General features: G+C 35.7%; 1 protein-coding gene across 1 annotated transcript in view; it reads left to right on the forward strand.

Moving 5' to 3' along the window:
* The window catches only part of NUP62CL (nucleoporin 62 C-terminal like), a 107483-nt gene that overhangs the window by 75136 nt on the left and 10659 nt on the right, over positions 1-21688 (forward strand). The window contains exon 9 of the mRNA XM_005700211.3: positions 3445-3511. Coding sequence (XP_005700268.1) covers positions 3445-3511 — 67 coding nt within the window. The remainder of the gene's footprint in view (positions 1-3444; positions 3512-21688) is intronic.

The following is a 21688-nucleotide window of genomic DNA, read 5'->3' on the forward strand; positions in this document are numbered from 1 at the left end:
GAGGGATGAGAAAACACTAGAATTTTATTCAAGTCTTGGATTTGAATAATCTAAGTCTTGGACCCTTTTGTAGAATGTCAAGGGTGGACTTAATGATCTTGAATTTTGCTCCAACTATAAAAATTTTCTATTCTCTACTTCAAGTGAATCTAAAATTGAACAAAAACAAATATAAATTAGTCTGAGTTTACACATGCTACCATCTTCCTGCAAGAGTTAACATTATAGACTTTCTTTTTAGTGAAAGATTAGATCACCATTGTGATTCTAAAATTCAAGATTGTTTTGTCATGGAACTTTGATGCATAAATAAATACATATAGATTTAGACATAAGGCAGAGCTGATGTCTTCTCTCTATCTTGAATTAATGTAAGATAAGTGTTCTAAACAGAGTATGTGAAAGGAAACTGTAATCTTATCCTTATCCTTTATCTCTACTAAGCCTTGGATTGTTTTATTTTGTTTTAGTAGTAGGGAGTAAATGATTTGAGTCTTGCATTTCTGTTTTTCCTGGCAAGAGTGATTGAGATGTGTAAGATGAGTGAATGCAAGGATAATTGCTTCTTGATAGCAGGACAAAAGAAGCAAGAAATCAGCAACAATTCATCTCTTTTCTCAGCATAAATCACTGGACAGGAAGCAGAGAAAACATTTGCTGAACAATAAAATTCTTGTAGATAATTAATTGTAACCAGATCAACAAAACCTTATTACTGTAGGCCAATACCCTAGGGTAGAAAAATAAGCAAGTATGTTCAACAATATTCACAGTGACGGGATTTACTTGTTAATTTTTACCATTTTCAGGGGGACATAGGAAAGACCACTTACTTTTTGGAATTTTTATTAAACAAGTCTATATTATGGTATATGATATTCAGCCATAGATTTTTATAAAATTTCATTGGTCCTGCTACAAATTTTATTTCTGTTTGTTTTATTAATATACAGTAAATCTGTTATTTTTATTACATACCACTTAAGTGTGGTAACATTTTCGTTTCTCCTTGTTTTTCAATATTATCCTGGACTTTGCCAGAATATTTGTCTATTTGTCAAAAGTATTCTAACATTTTTAAAAGGATTAGTATTTTTGTTACAAAATAAATACATATGCTTATTCAATGTGTTAAGCTTAGAAAATATGAGAATCTGTAAAGAAAATTAAATCCCCTGTGTTACCAGTATTCTGCTAATATATTAGTATATTTCTTTCAAGTATTTTTGCTATACAGGTAAAAATACTAATTTTCTTTTAAATAGTATTGGAAACACATCTATATAAAGTTTTGGATTCTGTCTTCATTTAATATTCTTTCATGGTATTTTCCCCAAATTTTAACCATTCTTTGAAAATATGCTTATAATAACTGCATTAGAGATGACTTCAATCATTTTTCATTGATGGAGATATTGTTGCAAAATTTTACCATTATGAAATTAACCTGGTGTATGTTTAGATTTCATTAATTCTTCTGGTCAGATTTCTAGAAGTAGAGTATACTGAGTTAAAAGGTAAGACTTTGATCTGAAAGTCACTCAATCATGTCTTATTCTTTGTGACCCCATGGACTGAATTCTCTAAGCCAGAATACTGGAGTAGATAGCCTGTCCCTTCTCCAGAGGATCTTCCCGACCCAGGAATTGAACTGGGGTCTCTCTCATTGCAGGCAGATTCTTTACCAACTGAGCTACCAGGGAAACCCTGATAGCTCAGGGTTTGATATATATTTATAAATATAAATATTTGATATATATACATATATATCAGACTTCTGATATTTATATAATATATATTTTTTGATATATATCATAGTTTGATATAATATATGACTAGATATATATTGCAAAAATTTACATTTTGAAGGGCTGGGTCAATTTATATTATTATAGGCTGTGTATGAATGTACCTATTTTCCACACACACTTGACAACTGAATAGTACCATTTATTAAAAATTGATGATTTGGAAATCTTGCTGTTGGCAATAACATAAATGGACCTTGAGAGCACTATGCAAAGTAAAATAAGTCAGTTCAGTTCAGTTCAGTTCAGTTGCTCAGTCGTGTCTGACTCTTTGACAAATACCATACAATCTCGCTTATATATGGAATTTGAAAACAAAAAAACTAAAACTAAACCAAGCTCATACATACCCGGAACAGATTGGTGATTGCCAGAGGATGGAGGTGAGTGGTGGGCAAAATGGCTGAAGGGAGTCAAAAGGTACAAACTTCTAGTTACAAAATGAAAAAACCATGGTAGCTATAGTTAATAATACTGTATTACATATTTGAAAATTGCTAAAAGAATGGATTGGAAAAGCCTTTATCACAAGAAAAAAATTTTTTTAACTGTATGGTGAATGTTAACTAGACTTAATGTGGTAGTCATTCCATAATATATATGAATATCAAATCATTATTGTATATACCTGAAACTAACAAAATGTTATATGTATCAATTATACCTCAATTTAAAAAGTTAGTTTGGTTGATAAAAGGTCATATTTTTAAAGTTTTATATGAATTTCTTGTTTTGTCAAATGTCTCTTAATGTTCTTTACTTATTTTTGTACTATAGAAGTTAGGTGTTTTTTTTTTTTTTGCTGAATTGTAGGAATTGAATTCTTGACAGTTGAAATAGATTGAACTAATATATGAACATTATAAATATAAAATAGCAAAAAACCCATGCAATTAATACTTAGCATATTCTCAGTAAATTTCTTATCAGAAGAAATGTAAATAACTTCCCTAATTTCATTTTTATGTTTATTTTTGTTTACCATATCAGAATAATCATAATCTAAGAATCCTTTGTGGTTTTTTTGTGTGTTCGTTTGTTTTTCCAGTTTTTTAAATTTAATTTTTTAGTTGAAGGATGATTGCTTTACAGAACAGTTTTTTTAATTTAATTTTATTTTTTGGTCATTCAAAAATTTTATTTTATTTTAATATAAATTTATTTATTTTAATTGGAGGCTAATTACTTTACGATATTGTGATAGTTTTTGCCATACATCAACATGAATCAGCCTCGGGTGCACATGTGTTCCCCATCCAGAACCCCCCTCCCACCTACCTCCCCATCCCATCCCCCAGGGTCATCCCAGTGCACCAGCCCTGAGCATCCTGTCTCATGCATTGAACCTGGACTGGCGACCCGCTTCACATATGATAATGTACACGTTTCAAAGCTACCCTCTTAAATCATCCCACCCTCGCCTTTTCCCACAGAGTCCAAAAGACTGTTCTTTACATCTGTGTCTCTTTTGCTGTCTCGTATATAGGGTCATCGTTACCATCTTTCTAAATTCCATATATAAACATTAGTATATGTATTGCTGTTTTTCTTTCTGACTTGCTTCACTCTGTGTAATAGGCTCCAGTTTCACCCACCTCATTAGAACTGACTCAAATGCATTCCTGTGTGTTTTTAGCTCCAGTGGATCTGCAGAATTCTGAATGTTCATTTGGACTGTCTACAGTGGATTAATCATACTTCAGGTGGGAGTTTATTGGTACCCCAAGTTATCTGTAAGTAGAAAATGTGATACAGGTCAGGTTTTGTGCACCATGACCACACTCAAATAAGAGCTCAGTTGTAAGAGTACTATTTAACACATGTTATGTCTGTATTAATTCTGAAGAACTGTAATTGCTTATTTTTATAAAATGAAACATAGGAAGGATAAACTAGAAACTAATGAAAATAGGGGGTGTTTAGGAATGGGGTGGAGGAGGTAGAAATGGAAACAGGACTTTCCTGGATATGCCTTTTTATACAGTTTTGGCTTCTGGACCGTGTAAAAATTTAAATATTCAGAAATTAAAATTAAGCCAAAACTGAATACAAAATGAAACCAAACAAACCTGTGTAACTAATTTATAACATAAATATGCAGTTCAGATAACTTTTGTACATTGTGTTTTTGATGGTACATCCTTACTAGAAAGTAATCTTAATGATAAAAAGAATTTCAAAGAAATCTTAAACTTTCTTAATAAGTTTATCATTAGTTTCAGGATGATGCTATATATTACATGTGCATGTGGTATAATGATATTTCAACCATTATAAATATGTGTATGCTTGCTAAGTCACTTCAGTCGTGTCTGACTCTTTGCAACCCTATGGACTGAAGCCCGCCTGACTCCTTTATCCATGGGATTCTCCAGGCAAGAATACTGGAGTGAATTGCCATACCCTCCTCCGGGGGATCTTCCTGAACCAGGGATCAAACCCACATCTCTTACAACCCTAGCATTGGTAGGCTGGTAGTGCCTCCTGGGAAGCCCATCATTATAAATATAGTAGAAAGCAAATGCACACATTTGTTAATAATAGAAACCAAGATTTTCATTAAAAGATAAAGCAGAAATAAGATATTTTTCTTTCATATTTTGTTATAAATTTGAATTGCAAACATCAGTACAAATTACTGTTCCCTTTTTCTATACATGGAAAGGGCCAAGAAGCAATGATATACCCTGATAGCAGTGAGCACATCTAGCACCTAGATCTTGGTTTCTAAATACCATTACCATTAAAATGAACCAAGGCTTCTTAGAGAAATATCTGATCTCAGGTCTTACACAGGGAAAGTACAGGGTGAGTTTGGCACTTTTTATGCCAGAAAACAAAGATTATTCAAAAACTAATGAGATATTCAGGACACGAGATGGTACTTTAATGGGCTTCTACTGGCCAAATCAGGTTTCAACATTAAAAAAGAATAATGACAGTGATGTATTATAATACACTGAGGGAGAAAAACCTCATGAGACCACAGTGATATTCCCAAAAAACACAGAGACAGAGAGAAATGGGAGATTCAGTGAAGAGTCTTTATAGAAGCATGGGAGCTAATAATTGTAGAAGGAATGATTGTACAGCTAATAATTGTAGAAGAAATAGGGAACCACCATTTAAAACATTTTCAAAAGAATACTTTCAGTAAGGTTTCCATGATGTTGAATACTCTACCTCATTTATATTTAAACTGTCAGTCATTTCTTGGCCAAATCTATATGTATATATATATATATATATATATACAGACAGGAAATGGATCAAATATAGATTACAAGTTACTGAGTGATTTTTAAGTTTATTTAGGTATAATTTATGTACTCAATTTATACGCAGTCATTTTAATTGTACAATTTAATGAGAAAGTTACCATTTTATAGCCCTGGCTTATTGATTGATTCTGGCAAGGGTCATCAAGGAATGCTAAAACTCTACCCATTATTTAAAAATTACAAAGGAGAAAATGTACCTTTGCAACAGTGCTGTCTGACAAGTACCACTTTCATCAAGTGATCAAATTTAATATCACTAGTATTGTAATAAATTGACATTGTGTACTTCTTGATCTGACATGAGAAGTGCATAATATACCATATGTAGTATTCTGATTAAAAATGTTTAACCTGAATCTAATGATAAGAAGATAATCAGACATTCTATGGACAATATATTCTGAAAGATAATTGACTTCAACTCTTGAAAAATCAGTCATGGGTATCTAGAAAGTTCAAAACAAAAAAGATTAAGGGGATTGTTATAGATTAAAAGAGATATAACAATCAAGTCTACCATGTTAACTTTGATTAGATACTGGATCAAAGCCAAGAAGACATTATTTAGAACTTTTAGGGAAACTGAGTATGAACTGCACATTAAATATTAAGGGATTTTTTATTTTCCTATGTATGTTATTATGGTTATGCAAGAAAATATTTTTACTCTTAGAAGCTGCATGCTACATTTAGAGAATAAAATTAGCTGCATACTAATTTTATTTCAAGTGGTTCAACCAAAATCATTTGTGAAGAGAAAAAGATGGAGAAATTTGTGGCAAAATGCTAACAGTGGGTTAACCTAGGAAAAAGGTATTTAAATTGGTGACTTTTACTATTCTCTCAGCTTTTCAATAAATTTAAAATAAAAACTGGTGGGAAATGATTGTCATAGACCTTTGACTAAATATGGAATATATTGAGACATCAGTAATTGAGACAAATGGGAGCTAATTAACCAATTTACTATTGGTAAACTAAATAGCTAGTTACTATTTTTAAAGATGTGGTATGAAAATAATACAGATCTTCTTATTTGGCTTTATATATTCCTCATTCTCTGCATTAATAGAGGTCATCAACCATGAACTTCTGCTTCTTTCCCTTCCAAATATACCTATATCATCATCATCCATGTTTACTTCCTTCTTTCCTGTGTTAAAAGAAAATTGTCCTATTTTATTCTAAACTATGGTTTGAATCATCAGAGGGAGGATAAATTCCATATTGCTTTAGTTTGTGGTTCAGCTGGTAAAGAATCCACCTGTGGGATTGCAGTGGAGGAGACCTGGGTTCAATCCCTGGGCTGGGAAGATCCACCAGAGAAGGGAAAGGCCACCCACTCCAGTATACCCACTCCAGTATTCTGGCCTGGAGAATTCCATGGAATGTACAGTCCATGGGGTCGCAAAGAGTCAGATAAGACTGAGCGATTTTCACTTTAGTATTAATTACCTGATGGGGAGAGGTTTCTGAATCAGATAGATATGGATTCAAGTCAAGGGATGTGTGTGTGTGCATGCTCAGTCATGTCCAGCTCTTTGTGACCCCATGGACCTGCCGGGCTCCTCTGTCCATGAGATTTTCCAGGCAAGAATACTGGAGTGGGTTGCTATTTCCTACTCCAGGGGATCTTCCCAACCCAGGGATCTAACCCCCATCTCTTGCATCTCCCGCATTGGTAGGCAGATTCTTTACCACTATGCCACCTGGAAGCCCTCAAGTCAAGGTATTACCACTTAATAGTTGTGTGACCTTAATTGTAACTCAGTTTCTCTGAGTCTGTTTCCTCATTTTAAAAATGAGTAATATTTATCTTTTAGGGCTTTTGTAAGGATTAAAAGAAGCAACATTGAAGTTTTCTTAAGCAGTGCCTGTTCCATGACTGGTGGTCGGTAAATGATAGCGACAGAACTGGTTGTCAGAGTTTGCTGTGGGTGGAGATGGGTTGGGAGAGAAAGACCAAAAGGGTCATATGGTTCAAAAGGTAGCTATTAAATTGAGTCTAGAGAAGGCAGTTCCACACATTATCATTGAAAACCACTTATCTAGAGAAGTGGTTAAGAACAGCTGTGATGTGGAAGCATGTGGGTGGCTAGAGAACACTGAGGAATGAGATCATACAAAGCTTGACTCAGTTGTATTCCTGTCTGTTGCATATTTTCCTGCAGTGAGCAGTGCTTCTTGGATGGAGTTGGGGGGATGTCAAAATGTAGTTAGGTAAAGAAAGATTATAATGATTTTTTCCACTTAGCTGGGATCCTCTTTGTCATAAACGAAATCTCAAGGCTCTCAGCCACTGTTTTCCTACTAATAAAATTAAGGTTGTTAGTGCTACCAAGAACTGACTGTATTATGTAAATGAAGGAACTGTGGTTCAGAGAGGTTAAACGACTTCCCTAAGAACCCACAGTTAATTAGTGGCAGACCTCAGACCAGAATAATAATCAGAATAGTATTCTTTCTATTGGTATGCTCTTAAAACAATTCTGTGGGCATCACTGGATATAAAAACAAATCCCAATCATTTACTTAACAGTAGAGGACATGGGTTTTCAAAATATAATGGTAGTACTTGGGTAGGATGTAAATTCTAGTGGTCTGGGTAAAGCTTCAGTCAACACAGTAAAAAAAAAAAAAAAGGTAAGACAATAGAGAGTAATGATTACTTGGAGTTACTTTTCTGCTAAAGTTGAGTTGAGCTGAAGAGGCAATGAGAGCTCATACAGGTTCTCAAATGAGATGGAGAGGCCATGATAATGGAAAAAAGCCTAGGGATTCTTGATACTGTGGGCTCCTTTTTTCTGTTCCCTCAAGAAACCTTTCTTTTTCATATCAGGAAAAGACATGATCAGAGAATGGAGAGTGGCAGGATTTAATTATGCTAAGAGGGTTTTTTTTTTTGTGGTGGTGGTGGTGGTTTATTTTACTTCTTAATAATTAATGGCATCATGTCTGCTGAAATGGTCTGTGGATTAAGAAATTTAAAGGTTAAACTTTTCAATGAATCTCTTTATTCACATCCAAATAATAGTTTTTTAAAAACCCAAAACATATGTTAACAATAGAAATAAAAAAATTGTAAACAGAAATCTCTAACTGGCAGGTTTATCTAAAAAATATTTTAAAGCTGAAATCTATATTTTGAAACATTTCCGGGAAATATTTTTAGGATTTGGTATCTTTAATGACAGTACAGAATTTTTTTCTGCTATGAAACATAACTGTTGTGCTATATATTTAACTTAAAAGTCAGATTATCTTTAAAAGCGATTTGAAAATCACACATTACGCTTTATATAAATAAATTACATAGAACTTCCTTTAAATTACATAGAACTTCACTGATGGACCCAAACTAGGAAGAGGTAAGTATAAGAGTTTTGAGTGAGAGAGTGGCTTCCCAGGTGGCTCAGTGGTAAAGAACCCACCTGCCCTGTGCAGAAGACACAGGTGACACAATTTCGATCCCTGGGTCAGGAAGATCCTTTGGATGAGGAAGTGGCACCCACTCCAGTATTCTTGCCTGGAAAATCCCATGGACAGAGAAGCCTGGTGGGCTACAGTTTATGAGACACAAATAGTTGGACACAACTGAGTGACTGAGCACACTGAACATATATGCTGCTATTGTTGTTCAGTTGCAAAGTCGTGTCTGACTCTTTGCAACCACATGGACTGCAGCATGCCAGGCTTCCCTGTCCTTCACTATCTCCTGGAATTTGCTCTAACTCATGTCCATTGAGTCAGTGATGCCATCCAACCATTTTGTCCTCTGTCGTCCCCTTCTCCTCTTGCCCTCAATCTTTCCCAGCATCAGGGTCTTTTCCAATGAGTTGGCTCTTCTCATCAGGTGGCCAGAGTATTGGAGGTTCAGCTTTAGCATCAGTCCTTCCAGTGAATATTCAGTGTTGATTTCCTTTAGGATTGACTGGTTTGATTTCCTTGCCATCCAGAAGACTCTAAAGAGCCTTCTCCAGCACCACAGTTTGAAAGCTTCAGTTCTTCAGCACTCAGCTTTCTTTATGGTTCAACTCTCACATCGTACAGGACTACTGGAAAAACCATAGATTTGACTAGACGGACCTTTGTCAGCAAAGGGATGTCTCTGCATTTTAATACACTGTCTGGTTTTGTCATAACTTTTCTTCCAGTTTTTTCAAATTTTATATTTATCTATTTTAGAAACATTTTCTATGCCTCTTTTCCTCATGATTAATATAGCTAACTGAAAATTAATAGTAACTATAGTCAAATACTGGTTCCTTCTCTTGTCTTTCTCTTTGTGCAAACTTATGTCATTATTTCAAGATTGGCTTGATGGCAGTGCTGCAGTCACACATCTGTCTTCTCAATTGGCAGTCACTGAAACTGCAGCAGCTCCAGCTCTGCTGGGACCACTTATGACAGGGTTGGCAATCAATCTGAGCCAACTTGTTATTCATTTTAAATGTATGAAGCTACTTCTTTTAGAGCAGGTAGGTAGGGCTGAAGGTTAGGTGTTTTGTATTTCTTCATATAACTAACCTTGTCTTGTCTGTTAATATTTATCAAACACCATAATAAAGAGACAGGCAGTGGAAAATCTTATGCTTGTCATTATTTGAAAGTTCCTTGAGTATTTTGATGGCATTTGCTTCTTTCATGAAGTGTCCCAGAGCTTTATGATGATAATAAGTGACTAAAACATATTTTACCCATAATCATTGTAGTCTCTCATGGATTACCCCATAATTATTTAATAGTTGCTCACAACATTGAGACTGCTATTTATGACAGAAAGAGAAGAATCTTTAGAGTAACTAAAATGCCATAAGGAGTTTTGTGATATTTCTCCAATATAGTTCTATTAGCACTGATCTGTGAACACCTTAATTATTTATTTTTGACATAAAACATATTTGTTCATCTAGCATGATTCTACTATCTTACATAAAATACCCTCAGGATCATTTTAGAGAAGCAATTTTTTGTGGTATGTCATAATCATACTTCACTTTTACCCAATATTAGCAGTTATTGTTTGAGAGATTATTTTAAATTGGATTTTTCAGGTCTGGACATGTTTTTATCTTTTTAAAAAAATTGAGGTATATTTGACATGGAGCATTATATTAGTTTCAGATGTACCACATGATTCAATATTTGTACACATTACCAAATGATCACCACGACGTCTAGTTAACATCCATCTCCTTACACAGTTACCAAAACATTTTTTTCTTGAGATGAAAACTTTTAAGATCTGCTCTCTTAGTAACTTTCAAATATGCAATACAGTATTAGTAACTATCCTGGAGAAGGAAATGGCAGTGCATTCCAGTATTCTTGCCTGGAAAATCCCATGGACAGAGAAGCCTGGTGGGCTGCAGTCCATGGGCTCACAGAGTTGGATGTGACTGAGCACTCATGCATACACACACTAACTATAGTTACCGTGCTGTGTTTTTTAAGAAGCTTTGGCCCAGATAAGGAATGGTTAAAAATTTTTTTATTAATTACTTTTAGCCCTCTCATATCTGAAGCGTATCTAATGCTGAGATACCAAAAGACACCTTTGAATTCCAATCAAAGTGTCTTTTTCCTATTTCATCTTCTAGAGCAGAATCTGATTTACAGATTGAGGTGGTTTCTTTTACCTCTTTTTCTGAAATTCCTTGAGAAATCTTGGTGACACATTAGCTGATTGATGAGATCATCTCTTGTGTTCTGGAGTATAATGTTCCACTTACATTTTAACGCAAAACCATACTGTGTGTCTATAGACATTGCCCCTCTTACTAGGGAGCTACTCTTTTTTTATTTTTATTTTTACTTTATTTTACTTTACAGTACTGTATTGGGAGCTACTTTACTTTACAGTACTGTAGGGAGCTACTCTTAAGAGGTGGTACGCTTTATATTGAATGGCTTACAGTCCTTCTGGAGTCTGTGAACCAGAGTTGTATAGCCTTCAGGTAACTGATTTAGTCAGTCTGAGTCAGTAAAATTCTCAGAAGAATATATTAATTTGGATTTGGGAAAAACAGCCTGTAGAGAGAATAAGGAAATGGCAACCCACTCCAGTATACTTACCTGGAGAATCCCATGGACGGAGGAGCCTGGTAGGCTACACTCCACGGGGTCGCAAAGAGCTGGACACGACTGAGCGACTTCACTTTCACTTTCAGATACTTCAGAGGTGAAAGCTCTTGATCTGTCAGAGATGTGGCAACAACACAAAGACTCACTTTAAAGGTCTCTTTAAGCTCATCAGAGACAGCTACTTACTTGCTTCTTCTCATTGCCTATTAATTGAAAGGTATTTTATATCTTTCCATTGTTTAATGAGCTACCCACTCATCTCTGTTCCCCATTACAGACAAAATAGATTTATTGTCACACGATTTCTCCTTGATGCTGAAGAATTTCTTGTAGGTTAGATTAGAGTACTAAGATTAAAAATGATCAAGTCTTTAGCTCCTGTTAGCAAAGAATGCATGATGGTTAACATTCTCAGAGCTCCTCTTCCCAAACTTCTTTTCTATATGTAAATCCAGATTTGAAATACACTCAATACATCTGCAAAATTAGATTTCCACTAATCCTCCTTGTGTACATTTTGTGCCCAAGTGAATTTCCTCAAGCTGGAGCGTTTCCCCAGATGAATTATATGTAACATCATTTAAATCACTCCCAAATAGCAGAATTTATATTGTTTGTGAGATATACAGATTTTTCTCCAAAGCAATTTTCTTCCTGTTAATGACTAAAAACTATAAATATACTGGAGCCTTGCTATAATGCAGTTTAGGGGCCCACACTCCATGGCTACCTCATCTATGAGGTAATTTATTTGTATGGTACTTTATCTATAAAGTGGCCTGGTAGTATTTCACCAATGAAATCTCCCCAGTTGGAGTTTGGATAGGACTGCCCTATTTTGAGCACTTCAGTATGTGAAGGAATAACAAATAATGTTATGTTGTGATGTCAGTTAGTACATTTTATTTAAAATTTTCATAGCATTTGACATACAGATGCATTGTAATAGAAAAAGCATTCTTAGATGGGCGTATGAAGATATGAGTCCTGTTATCAATTTTCATTACTTTTGGCTTTTGGAAAGCCACTGAGCGTTCTGGAGTCTTTAGTTATTCTCTTCATCCTAAGCTGTTGTGGGAATCAAATAAGGTAATATGCATAGGCATTTTGCTCAAGTGCTGTATAATGGAAAGTGTTCTTTTAGATGCAAGTCAAAACCACAGAGTAGTGATTCTCAATGCAAAGCACCTACTATGTGTCAAGGTGTTCTCTTAAATCGGTGTAGGAGATATAAATATCAATGGCATACATCTCTGCCTTGAAAAGTTTCAAAGTGCAAGTGTGGGGTCAGTAAAGAAAGAGAAATCTATCTTCTGTTGGTTTCCTAGAAGAGCTAGAATTTGAAGTGAGACTTGAAGACTAAGTAACATTTCAACAGGATGACTGTCTGAGGACCACTTCAAATGTAATAATTCTACTATTTTTTTCCCACCCTGGCCTCCAAGAATTCACAATACCTTTACATCTTTTGTTTTTATTCCTTTCCTTCAAATATATTTTTTTATTAATTTTGAATAAGCAGTAGTGCTATATATAAGCAGACTGTGTTATCATCATCACCATAATGTATCAGTGATAAGATCAGGATGAGAATTCTCATGGCAGAGTTGAGAGCTTTGTACATCCCTATAAACACTCTTCTTTCCATCAGGCCATAGTTAGCACTAAGAAATCAAGTGTATTTATTCTGAGTGTTACTTTAGTTCAGTTCAGTCGCTCAGTCGTGTCCGACTCTTTGTGACCCCAGGAATCGCAGCACGCCAGGCCTCCCTGTTCATCACCAACTCCCGGAGTTCACTCAGACTCACATCCATCGAGTCAGTGATGCCATCCAGCCATCTCATCCTCTGTCTTCCCCTTCTCCTCATGCCCCCAATCCTTCCCAGCATCAGAGTCTTTTTCCAATGAGTCAACTCTTCACATGAGGTGTCCAAAGTACTGGAGCTTCAGCTTTAGCACCATTCCTTCCAAAGAAATCCCAGGGCTGATCTCCTTCAGAATGGACTTGTTGGATCTCCTTGCAGTCCAAGGGACTCTCAAGAGGCTTCTCCAACACCACAGTTCAAAAGCATCAATTCTTTGGCACTCAGCCTTCTTCACAGTCCAACTCTCACATCCATGCATGACCACAGGAAAAACCATAGCCTTGACTAGACGGACCTTAGTCGGCAAAGTAATGTCTCTGCTTTTGAATATACTATCTAGGTTGGTCATAACTTTTCTTCCAAGGAGTAAGCGTCTTTTAATTTCATGGCTGCAATCACCATCTGCAGTGATTTTGGAGCCCCCCAAAATAAAGTCTGACACTGTTTCCACTGTTTCCCCATCTATTTCCCATGAAGTGATGGGACCAGATGCCATGGTCTTCGTTTTCAGAATGTTGAGCTTTAAGGCAACTTTTTCACTCTCCTCTTTCACTTTCATCAAGAGGCTTTTTAGTTCCTCTTCACTTTCTGCCATAAGGGTGGTGTCATCTGCATATCTGAGGTTATTGATATTTCTCCCAGCAATCTTGATTCCAGCTTGTGTTTCTTCCAGTCCAGCGTTTCTCATGATGTACTCTGCATAGAAGTTAAATAAGCAGGGTGACAATATACAGCCTTGATGTACTCCTTTTCCTATTTGGAACCAGTCTGTTGTTCCATGTCCAGTTCTAACTGTTGCTTCCTGACCTGCATACAGGTTTCTCAAGAGGCAGGTCAGGTGGTCTGGTATTCCCATCTCTTTCAGAATTTTCCACAGTTTCTTGTGATCCACACAGTCAAAGGCTTTGGCATACTCAATAAAGCAGAAATAGATGTTTTTCTGGAATTCTCTTGTTTTTTCCATGATCCAGTGGATGTTGGCAATTTGATCTCTGGTTCCTCTCCGTTTTCTAAAACCAGCTTGAACGTCAGGGAGTTCACGGTTCACATATTGCTGAAGCCTGGCTTGGAGAATTTTGAGCATTACTTAGTAGCATATGAGATGAGTGCAATTGTGCGGTAGTTGGAGCATTCTTTGGCATTGCCTTTCTTTGAACATGGAATGAAAACTGACCTTTTCCAGTCCTGTGGCCACTGCTGAGTTTTCCAAATTTGCTGGCAGATTGAGTGCAGCACTTTCACAGCATCATCTTTCAGGATTTGAAACAGCTCAACTGGAATTCCATCACCTCCACTAGTTTTGTTCGTAGTGATGCTTTCTAAGGCCCACTTGACTTCACTTTCCAAGATGTCTGGCTCTAGATTAGTGATCACATCATCATGATTATCTGGGTTGTGAAGATCTTTTTTATACAGTTCTTCTGTGTATTCTTGCCACCTCTTCTTAATATCTTCTGCTTCTGTTAGGTCCATACCATTTCTGTCCTTTATCGAGCCCATCTTTGCATGAAATGTTCCCTTGGTATCTCTTAATTTTCTTGAAGAGATCTCTAGTCTTTCCCATTCTGTTGTTTTCCTCTATTTCTTTGCATTGATCTCTGAAGAAGGCTTTCTTATCTCTTCTTGCTATTCTTTGGAACTCTTCATTCAGATGCTTTTATCTTTCCTTTTCTCCTTTGCTTTTCACCTCTCTTCTTTTCACAGCTATTTGTAAGGCCTCCCCAGACAGCTATTTTGCTTTTTTGCATTTCTTTTCCATGGGGATGGTCTTGATCCCTGTCTCCTGTACAATGTCATGAACCTCATTCCATAGTTCATCAGGCACTCTATCTATCAGATCTAGGCCCTTAAATCTATTTCCCTCTTCCACTGTATAATCATAAGGGATTTGATTTAGGTCATACCTGAATGGTCTAGCGGTTTTCCCTACTTTCTTCAATTTAAGTCTGAATTTGGCAATAAAGAGTTCATGATCTGAGCCACAGTCAGCTCCCGGTCTTGTTTTTGTTGACTGTATAGAGCTTCTCCATCTTTGGCTGCAAAGAATATAATCAGTCTGATTTCGGTGTTGACCATCTGGTGATGCCCATGTGTAGAGTCTTCTCTTGTGTTGTTGGAAGAGGGTGTTTGCTATGACCAGTGCATTTTCTTGGCAAAACTGTATTAGCCTTTGCCCTGCTTCATTCCGCATTCCAAGGCCAAATTTGCCTGTTACTCCAGGTGTTTCTTGACTTCCTACTTTTGCATTCCAGTCCCCTATAATGAAAAGGACATCTTTTTTGGGTGTTAGTTCTAAAAGGTCTTGTAGGTCTTCATAGAACCATTCAACTTCAGTTTCTTCAGCGTTACTGGTTGGGGCATAGACTTGGATAACTGTGATATTGAATGGTTTGCCTTGGAGACAAACAGAGATCATTCTGTCATTTTTGAGATTGCATCCAAGTACTACATTTCAAACTCTTTTGTTGATCATGATGGCTACTCCATTTCTTCTGAGGGATTCCTGCCCACAGTAGTAGATATAATGGTCATCTGAGTTAAATTCACCCATTTCAGTCCATTTTAGTTTGCTGATTCCTATAATGTTGACATTCACCCTTGCCATCTCTTGTTTGACCATTTCCAATTTGCCTTGATTCATGGACCTGACATTCCGGGTTCCTATGCAATATTGCTCTTTACAGCATCGAATCTTGGTTCTATCACCAGTCACATCCACAGCTGGGTATTGTTTTTGCTTTGGCTCCATCCCTTCATTCTTTCTGGAGTTATTTCTCCACTGATCTCCAGTAGCATACTGGGCACCTACCGACCTGGGGAGTTCCTCTTTCGGTATCCTATCATTTTGCCTTTTCCTACTGTTCATGGGGTTCTCAAGGCAAGAGTACTGAAGTGGCTTGCCATTCCCTTCTCCAGTGCACCACATTCTGTTACTTTAGTTTCAGTAACCTGGGAATCTTCTTAAAAGTACCAATGACAAGTAGGAGGATAGTGTTCTCTCTCTCTCTTTTTCTCCCTTCTTCCCTCTCTCTCTTTCTTCCTCTCTCCCTCCACCTCTCTTCATCTTCCTACCTCCTTCTTCTTTTTGAATGAGAAGTAAACCTTAATTAGGTTAAGCTCCTGAGATTTCAAGTTTGCTTTTAAACAGCAGCCTAACCTAGTATATCGGAGAAGGCAATGGCACCCCACTCCAGTACTCTTGCACCTGGAAAATCCCATGGACGAAGGAGCCTGGTAGGCTGCAGTCCATGGGGTTTCTAAGAGTCGGACACGTCTGAACGACTTCACTTTCGCTTTTCACTTTCCTGCATTGGAGAAGGAAATGGCAACCCACTCCAGTGTTCTTGCCTGGAAAATCCCAGGGACGGGGGAGTCTGGTGGGCTGCCGTCTCTGGGGTCACACAGAGTCGGGCACGACTGAAGCGACTTAGCAGCAGCAGCAGCAACCTAGTATATACTATAGTAACTAAAAACCTTTAAATGTGCCTTTGGCTTAGCAATCGTACAGCAGTGAAGAAACCCACATTGGAAGCTGAAAAGATGGCCAACCATACTAAGCAGTGAGAATAAATTTGTTAAAGCAGTTTGTTGCCTCACAAAAATTTGAGGTCATATTATGTGCCTAATCAGCAGGCACTTCTAGAGGAAGTTGGGACTCAAAATCTTATTTGTGTGGCTTAGTCTTTTACACTAATGAAATTTTTACTGGGCTAGTTGTGGATTCACATATAACATAGAAATAATATAGGTAATGAAGAAATAATGTAGAGTTCCTATTTCTTGTTACCTAGTTTTCCCCAGTGATAACATCTTACAAAACTGTAGTACTGTATCACAACTGGGATATTAATATCAATAAAATCTGTCTTGTTCAAATTTCCAGTTTTACTTGTGTGTGTTTGTTTAGTCGTAAACAACTTTATATCCACAACCATAGTCAAAATGCAAGATAATTCTATCACCACAAGAATTCCTCATATTCCCCTTTTATTGCCACACCCACCTCTAATCCCCCTAATTGCTGCTCCCCAGTTCTTAGCAACCAATAATCTAGTCTCCCTTTCTAAATTTTGTGATTTTATAATACTATATAAAATGAAATCATATAGCATGGAAAATTTAGGGGCTGGATTTTTATCATTCAGCTTAGTTCCCCAGAGATTCATCTAAATTTCTATGTATATTATATATCAATGATTTGATCCTTTTAGTTGCTCAGTACTTTTCCATGGTTTGGATGTACTACAATTTGCTTACACATTCACCTGTTATAGTACATCTTAGATGTTCTCAGTTTGGGGCTACTTATGAGTAAAGCTTCTATCAATGTTTATGTACAGAGTCTGATGTGAACATAAGTTTTCATTTCTCTGGGATAGATGCCCAAGAGTGCAGTTGCTAGGTCATGTGGTAGTTGAGTGTTTAATTTTATAACAAACTGTTACACTGTTTTCCAGAGAGACTCTACCATTTTTTACATGCCCACCAGTGATGTACAAGTGATCTAATTTGTTTGTGTCCTAAACATTTGGTACTTTCACTATTTTTTTTCATTTTAGCCATTCCTATAGATGTGTAGTGATATCATTGAAATTTTAATTTGCATTTTCCTAATGACTAATGATGTTGAACATCTTTTTCATGTGCTTATTTGTCATGAGCATATCCTTTTTGATGAAATGTCAGTTTTCATCTTTTGTCCATTTTCTAATTGGATTTTTAAAAATTAATTGCAGTTGTTATTTGTAATGACATAGAACATATAGCAACCCAAATATCCATCAATAAGAGCATGCATAAATAAGTTGATGTTATATTTGTTCAGTGAGATATTGTACAAGTACTTAAAAATTCACATGAACAAACTTGACTTACATCAATGTAGGTTAATTTTAAAAACATAATGTGTGAAATGTGCAAGTTGAAGAATTATGTATAGAATATAATATCTATTGTATCAAATATAAAAGTCTTCTGAATCACATTGTGTAATTTTTATGAAGATACATATATATTTAGCAAAATATAGTACCATTGTTGGCAATATTTAACCACAAATTCAAGTCTGTGATTATGGCAGGAAAGGTAAGAGGTATATGGTATGATTGTGGGGAGTTACACAAAGGGCATCATCACTAGCTGGAATCTCATTTTATTAAAAACAGGAAAAGAAATAAAGTTATCAGGGTAAGATAAAATAAACCTTTATGTGGGATATATCCGTATTTATTATATCATTACTTTTGTACTATGTGTCATTAAAATATTTTAAAATAATGCACTTTTTAAAAATAATAAATTAATACCAATATGTAACTATATTTCAACTTTATATTTGTTTATTTATTTAGAACATTATGAAGCTTGATTAGATGATTAATTTGGTTACTGAGAATTATATATTGTTGGTTACTATTTTTTTAAACTTTTTATCTTGTATTGGGGTATAGCTGATAAACAATGTTGTGATAGTTTCAGGTGAACAGCAAAGGAACTCAGCCATACATATACATGTATCCATTCTCCCCCAAATCCCCTCCCGATCCAGGCTGCCACATAACATTGACCAGACTTCCATGTGCTATACAGTAGGTCCTTGTTGGTTATCCCTAACTGGATTTTTTAACTGTTGTTTTGAGAGGTTATTGTGTATTCCAGCTACTACTAGTCCTTTGCTAGCTACATGGTTTGCAGATATTTTCTCCTACTCTGTAGCTTGTCTATTCTTAACAGAGTTGTTCATAGTATGAAAGTTTTACAATTAAGTCCAGTTTATCAGTTTTTCCTTTTATGAATCATGCTTTTGGTGTCAAGTCTAAGAGCTTTTTGTGTAGTCCTATATCCCCCCCCAATTTTCTACTGATTTTTTCCTACAAGTTTTATTGTTTTATATTTTACATTTAAGGCTATGATCCTTTTTGAGTTAATTTTTGTATAAGATGAGAGGTTTAGGTCAACTTTTTTTCCCTTTATGGAAAATTTTCCCTTGTCAAATTGTTTCTTGGAATCACTGTTCCATAGATCTATGTCTTTCCCTCCACCAATGCCACACTCTCTTCATTAATGTAGCTATATAGTAAGCCTTAATATCTTGGAGACTGATATTATTTTTCTCCATCAAGGTTGTTTTAGCTATTTTAATTTGTTTGCATTTCTATAAAAGTTTGCTAGGGATTTGATAGGGATTACATTAAATTTATATCATTATGAGCTACCAGGGGCTTCCATGGCAGCTCAGATGGTAAAGAATCCACCTGCAATGCGGGAGACCCGAGTTCTTTCCCTGTGTTGGGAAGATCTCCTGTAAGAGGGCATAACAACTCATTCCAGTATTCTTGCTTGGAGAATCTGCATGGACAGAGGAGCCTGCTGGGCTACAGTCCATGGGGTTACAAAGAGTCGAGCACAACTGAGTGACTAAGCACACACACATTATAGATCAGTTTGAGGGGAAATGGACATCTTTCCCATGTAGAGTCTTCTCATGCATGAACATAGTATGTCTAAATATTTATTTAGGTCTTCTGTGATTTCTTTTATCAGCATTTTGTAATTTTCAGCACTCACATCATGTATATGTTTTGGTTTTGTTAGACTTATACTTCAGTGTTTCATTTTATTTGTAGTGATTATAAATGATACTGTGTTTTAAATTCTGGTTTCCACATGTTCATTTTTAGTACATAAAATCACAGTTTTTAATGTTGATCTTGTATAGTTGCTGAATTCACTTCTTAGATCTAAGAGTTTGATTTGGGGAGTTTTGTTTTTTGTTTTTGATTCCTTGGGATTTTCTACAGAGGTAGTTACATCATCTGCAAAAAGGGACAGTTTTATTTCTTTCTTTCCAATTGGTATGCTATTTCTTTCTTTTTCTTGCATTGCACTGGCTAGAGCTTCAGTACCATGTTGAATAAGAGTGATGAGAGCGAACATTTTTGCCTTGCCTCTGAGTTTAGTCTTTCACTAGAAGTATATGATTTTAGCTATAGGTTTTTTAATAGATGCTTTTTTAAATCAAATTGAGTTAATTCCACTCTTTTCCTGACTTCTTTTTAATCAGTAATTTTTATCATTCATGAATATTGGATTTTGTCAATGCTTTTTCTACACCAATCGATATAATCATATGATTTTTCTTCTTTAACTTTTTGATATGGTGGATTACACTGACATATTCTTTAAAAATATTTATTTATTTGGCTGTATCAGATCTTAGTTGCAGTACACAGGATCTCTGTTGGGCTCCAGAACATGCAGGTTCAGTAGTTGCCATGTGTGGGCTTAGCTGCCTCTGCAACATGTAGGGTCTTAGTTCCCTGACCAGAGATCAAGCTTGGATCCTTACATTGCAAGGCAGATTCTTAACCACTGAACAACTAAGGAAGTCCCTACATTGACACGGTTTTAAACATCAAATGAATCAGCCTTACATTTATGGAATAAATTCTACTTGGTCCTAGTTTTTAGTTCCTTTTATATATTATTGGATTTGGCTTGCTAGAATTTTCTTGAGGATCTTTAAGTGTTTGAGAGATTTAAAAATTTTTATTTTACATTGGAATATAATTAATTTACAATGTTGTATTAGGTTCGGGTGTACAGCAAAGTGACTCAGTTATATATATCCATATATCCCTTCTTCTTCGGATTATTTTCCCGTATATGTTACTACAGAGTATTGAGTAGAGTTCCCTGTGTTATACATAGGTCCTTGTTGATTATCTGTCTTTTATATAGTAGTGTGTATATCTTAATCCCAATCTCTTAATTTATCCCCCTCCATCTCTCTGGTGAGAGATTTTTAAATGTTCATGAGAGATGTTGATCTGTAGTTTTCTCCTTTTTTATACTGTCATTTTTAGTTTTGTTATTAGGATAATACTGGCTTCTATTTTTAGACACATTTATGAACTGTTCTTGATTTTTCTTTAGGTATTTAGTATAATTCTCCAGTGAAACCACCTGGGCCTGGATATTTCTTTTGGGAAAGCTTTTTAAATACAAAGTCAATTTCTTTAATGCTTCTAGGTCTATTCAGATTAGCTTGGTTGAATTTTCATAAGTTGTGGTTAGGTCTATTCAGATTAGCTTGGTTGAATTTTCATAAGTTGTGGTTATTATAATTGGTGGTGCACTTCAACTAGGTCATTTAATTTATAAGCATAAAGTTGTTCATAGGATTTTTATCCTTTTAGTGGCTGCGGGGTCTGTAGTGATATACCCTGTTATATTTCTATATTGGTGATTTGTGTTCTCTAATTTATTTTTTTCTATCTTGGTAAAGGTTTATCAATTTTACTGACTATTTTTCTGAAGAATTAAGCTGCTTGTTTCATTGCTTTTACTCAGTAGTGTTCCTGGTTTCAATTTCATTGATAACTGGTCTTATCTTCATTATTTCCTTCCTTTTGCTTGCTTTGGGTTCATTTTACTCTTTTTCAGTTTTCTGGAATTAGGAAGTTAGATTTTCATTTGCAACCTCTCCTTGTTTCTAAAAGTATTCTCTTCTAAGACTTTCCTGATAATCAGCATTTTTGAAACCTCAGTTGTCATCTCTAACCGTCAGTTTCACTAATGTTTCTCTTACTATCTGTTCTAAAGCTTCATGTTTAACATCTGCACATAAGATATCCCATGGCACCTCAAA

This window comes from Capra hircus, assembly GCF_001704415.2.
Source record: "Capra hircus breed San Clemente chromosome X unlocalized genomic scaffold, ASM170441v1, whole genome shotgun sequence".
Lineage (NCBI taxonomy): Eukaryota > Metazoa > Chordata > Mammalia > Artiodactyla > Bovidae > Capra > Capra hircus.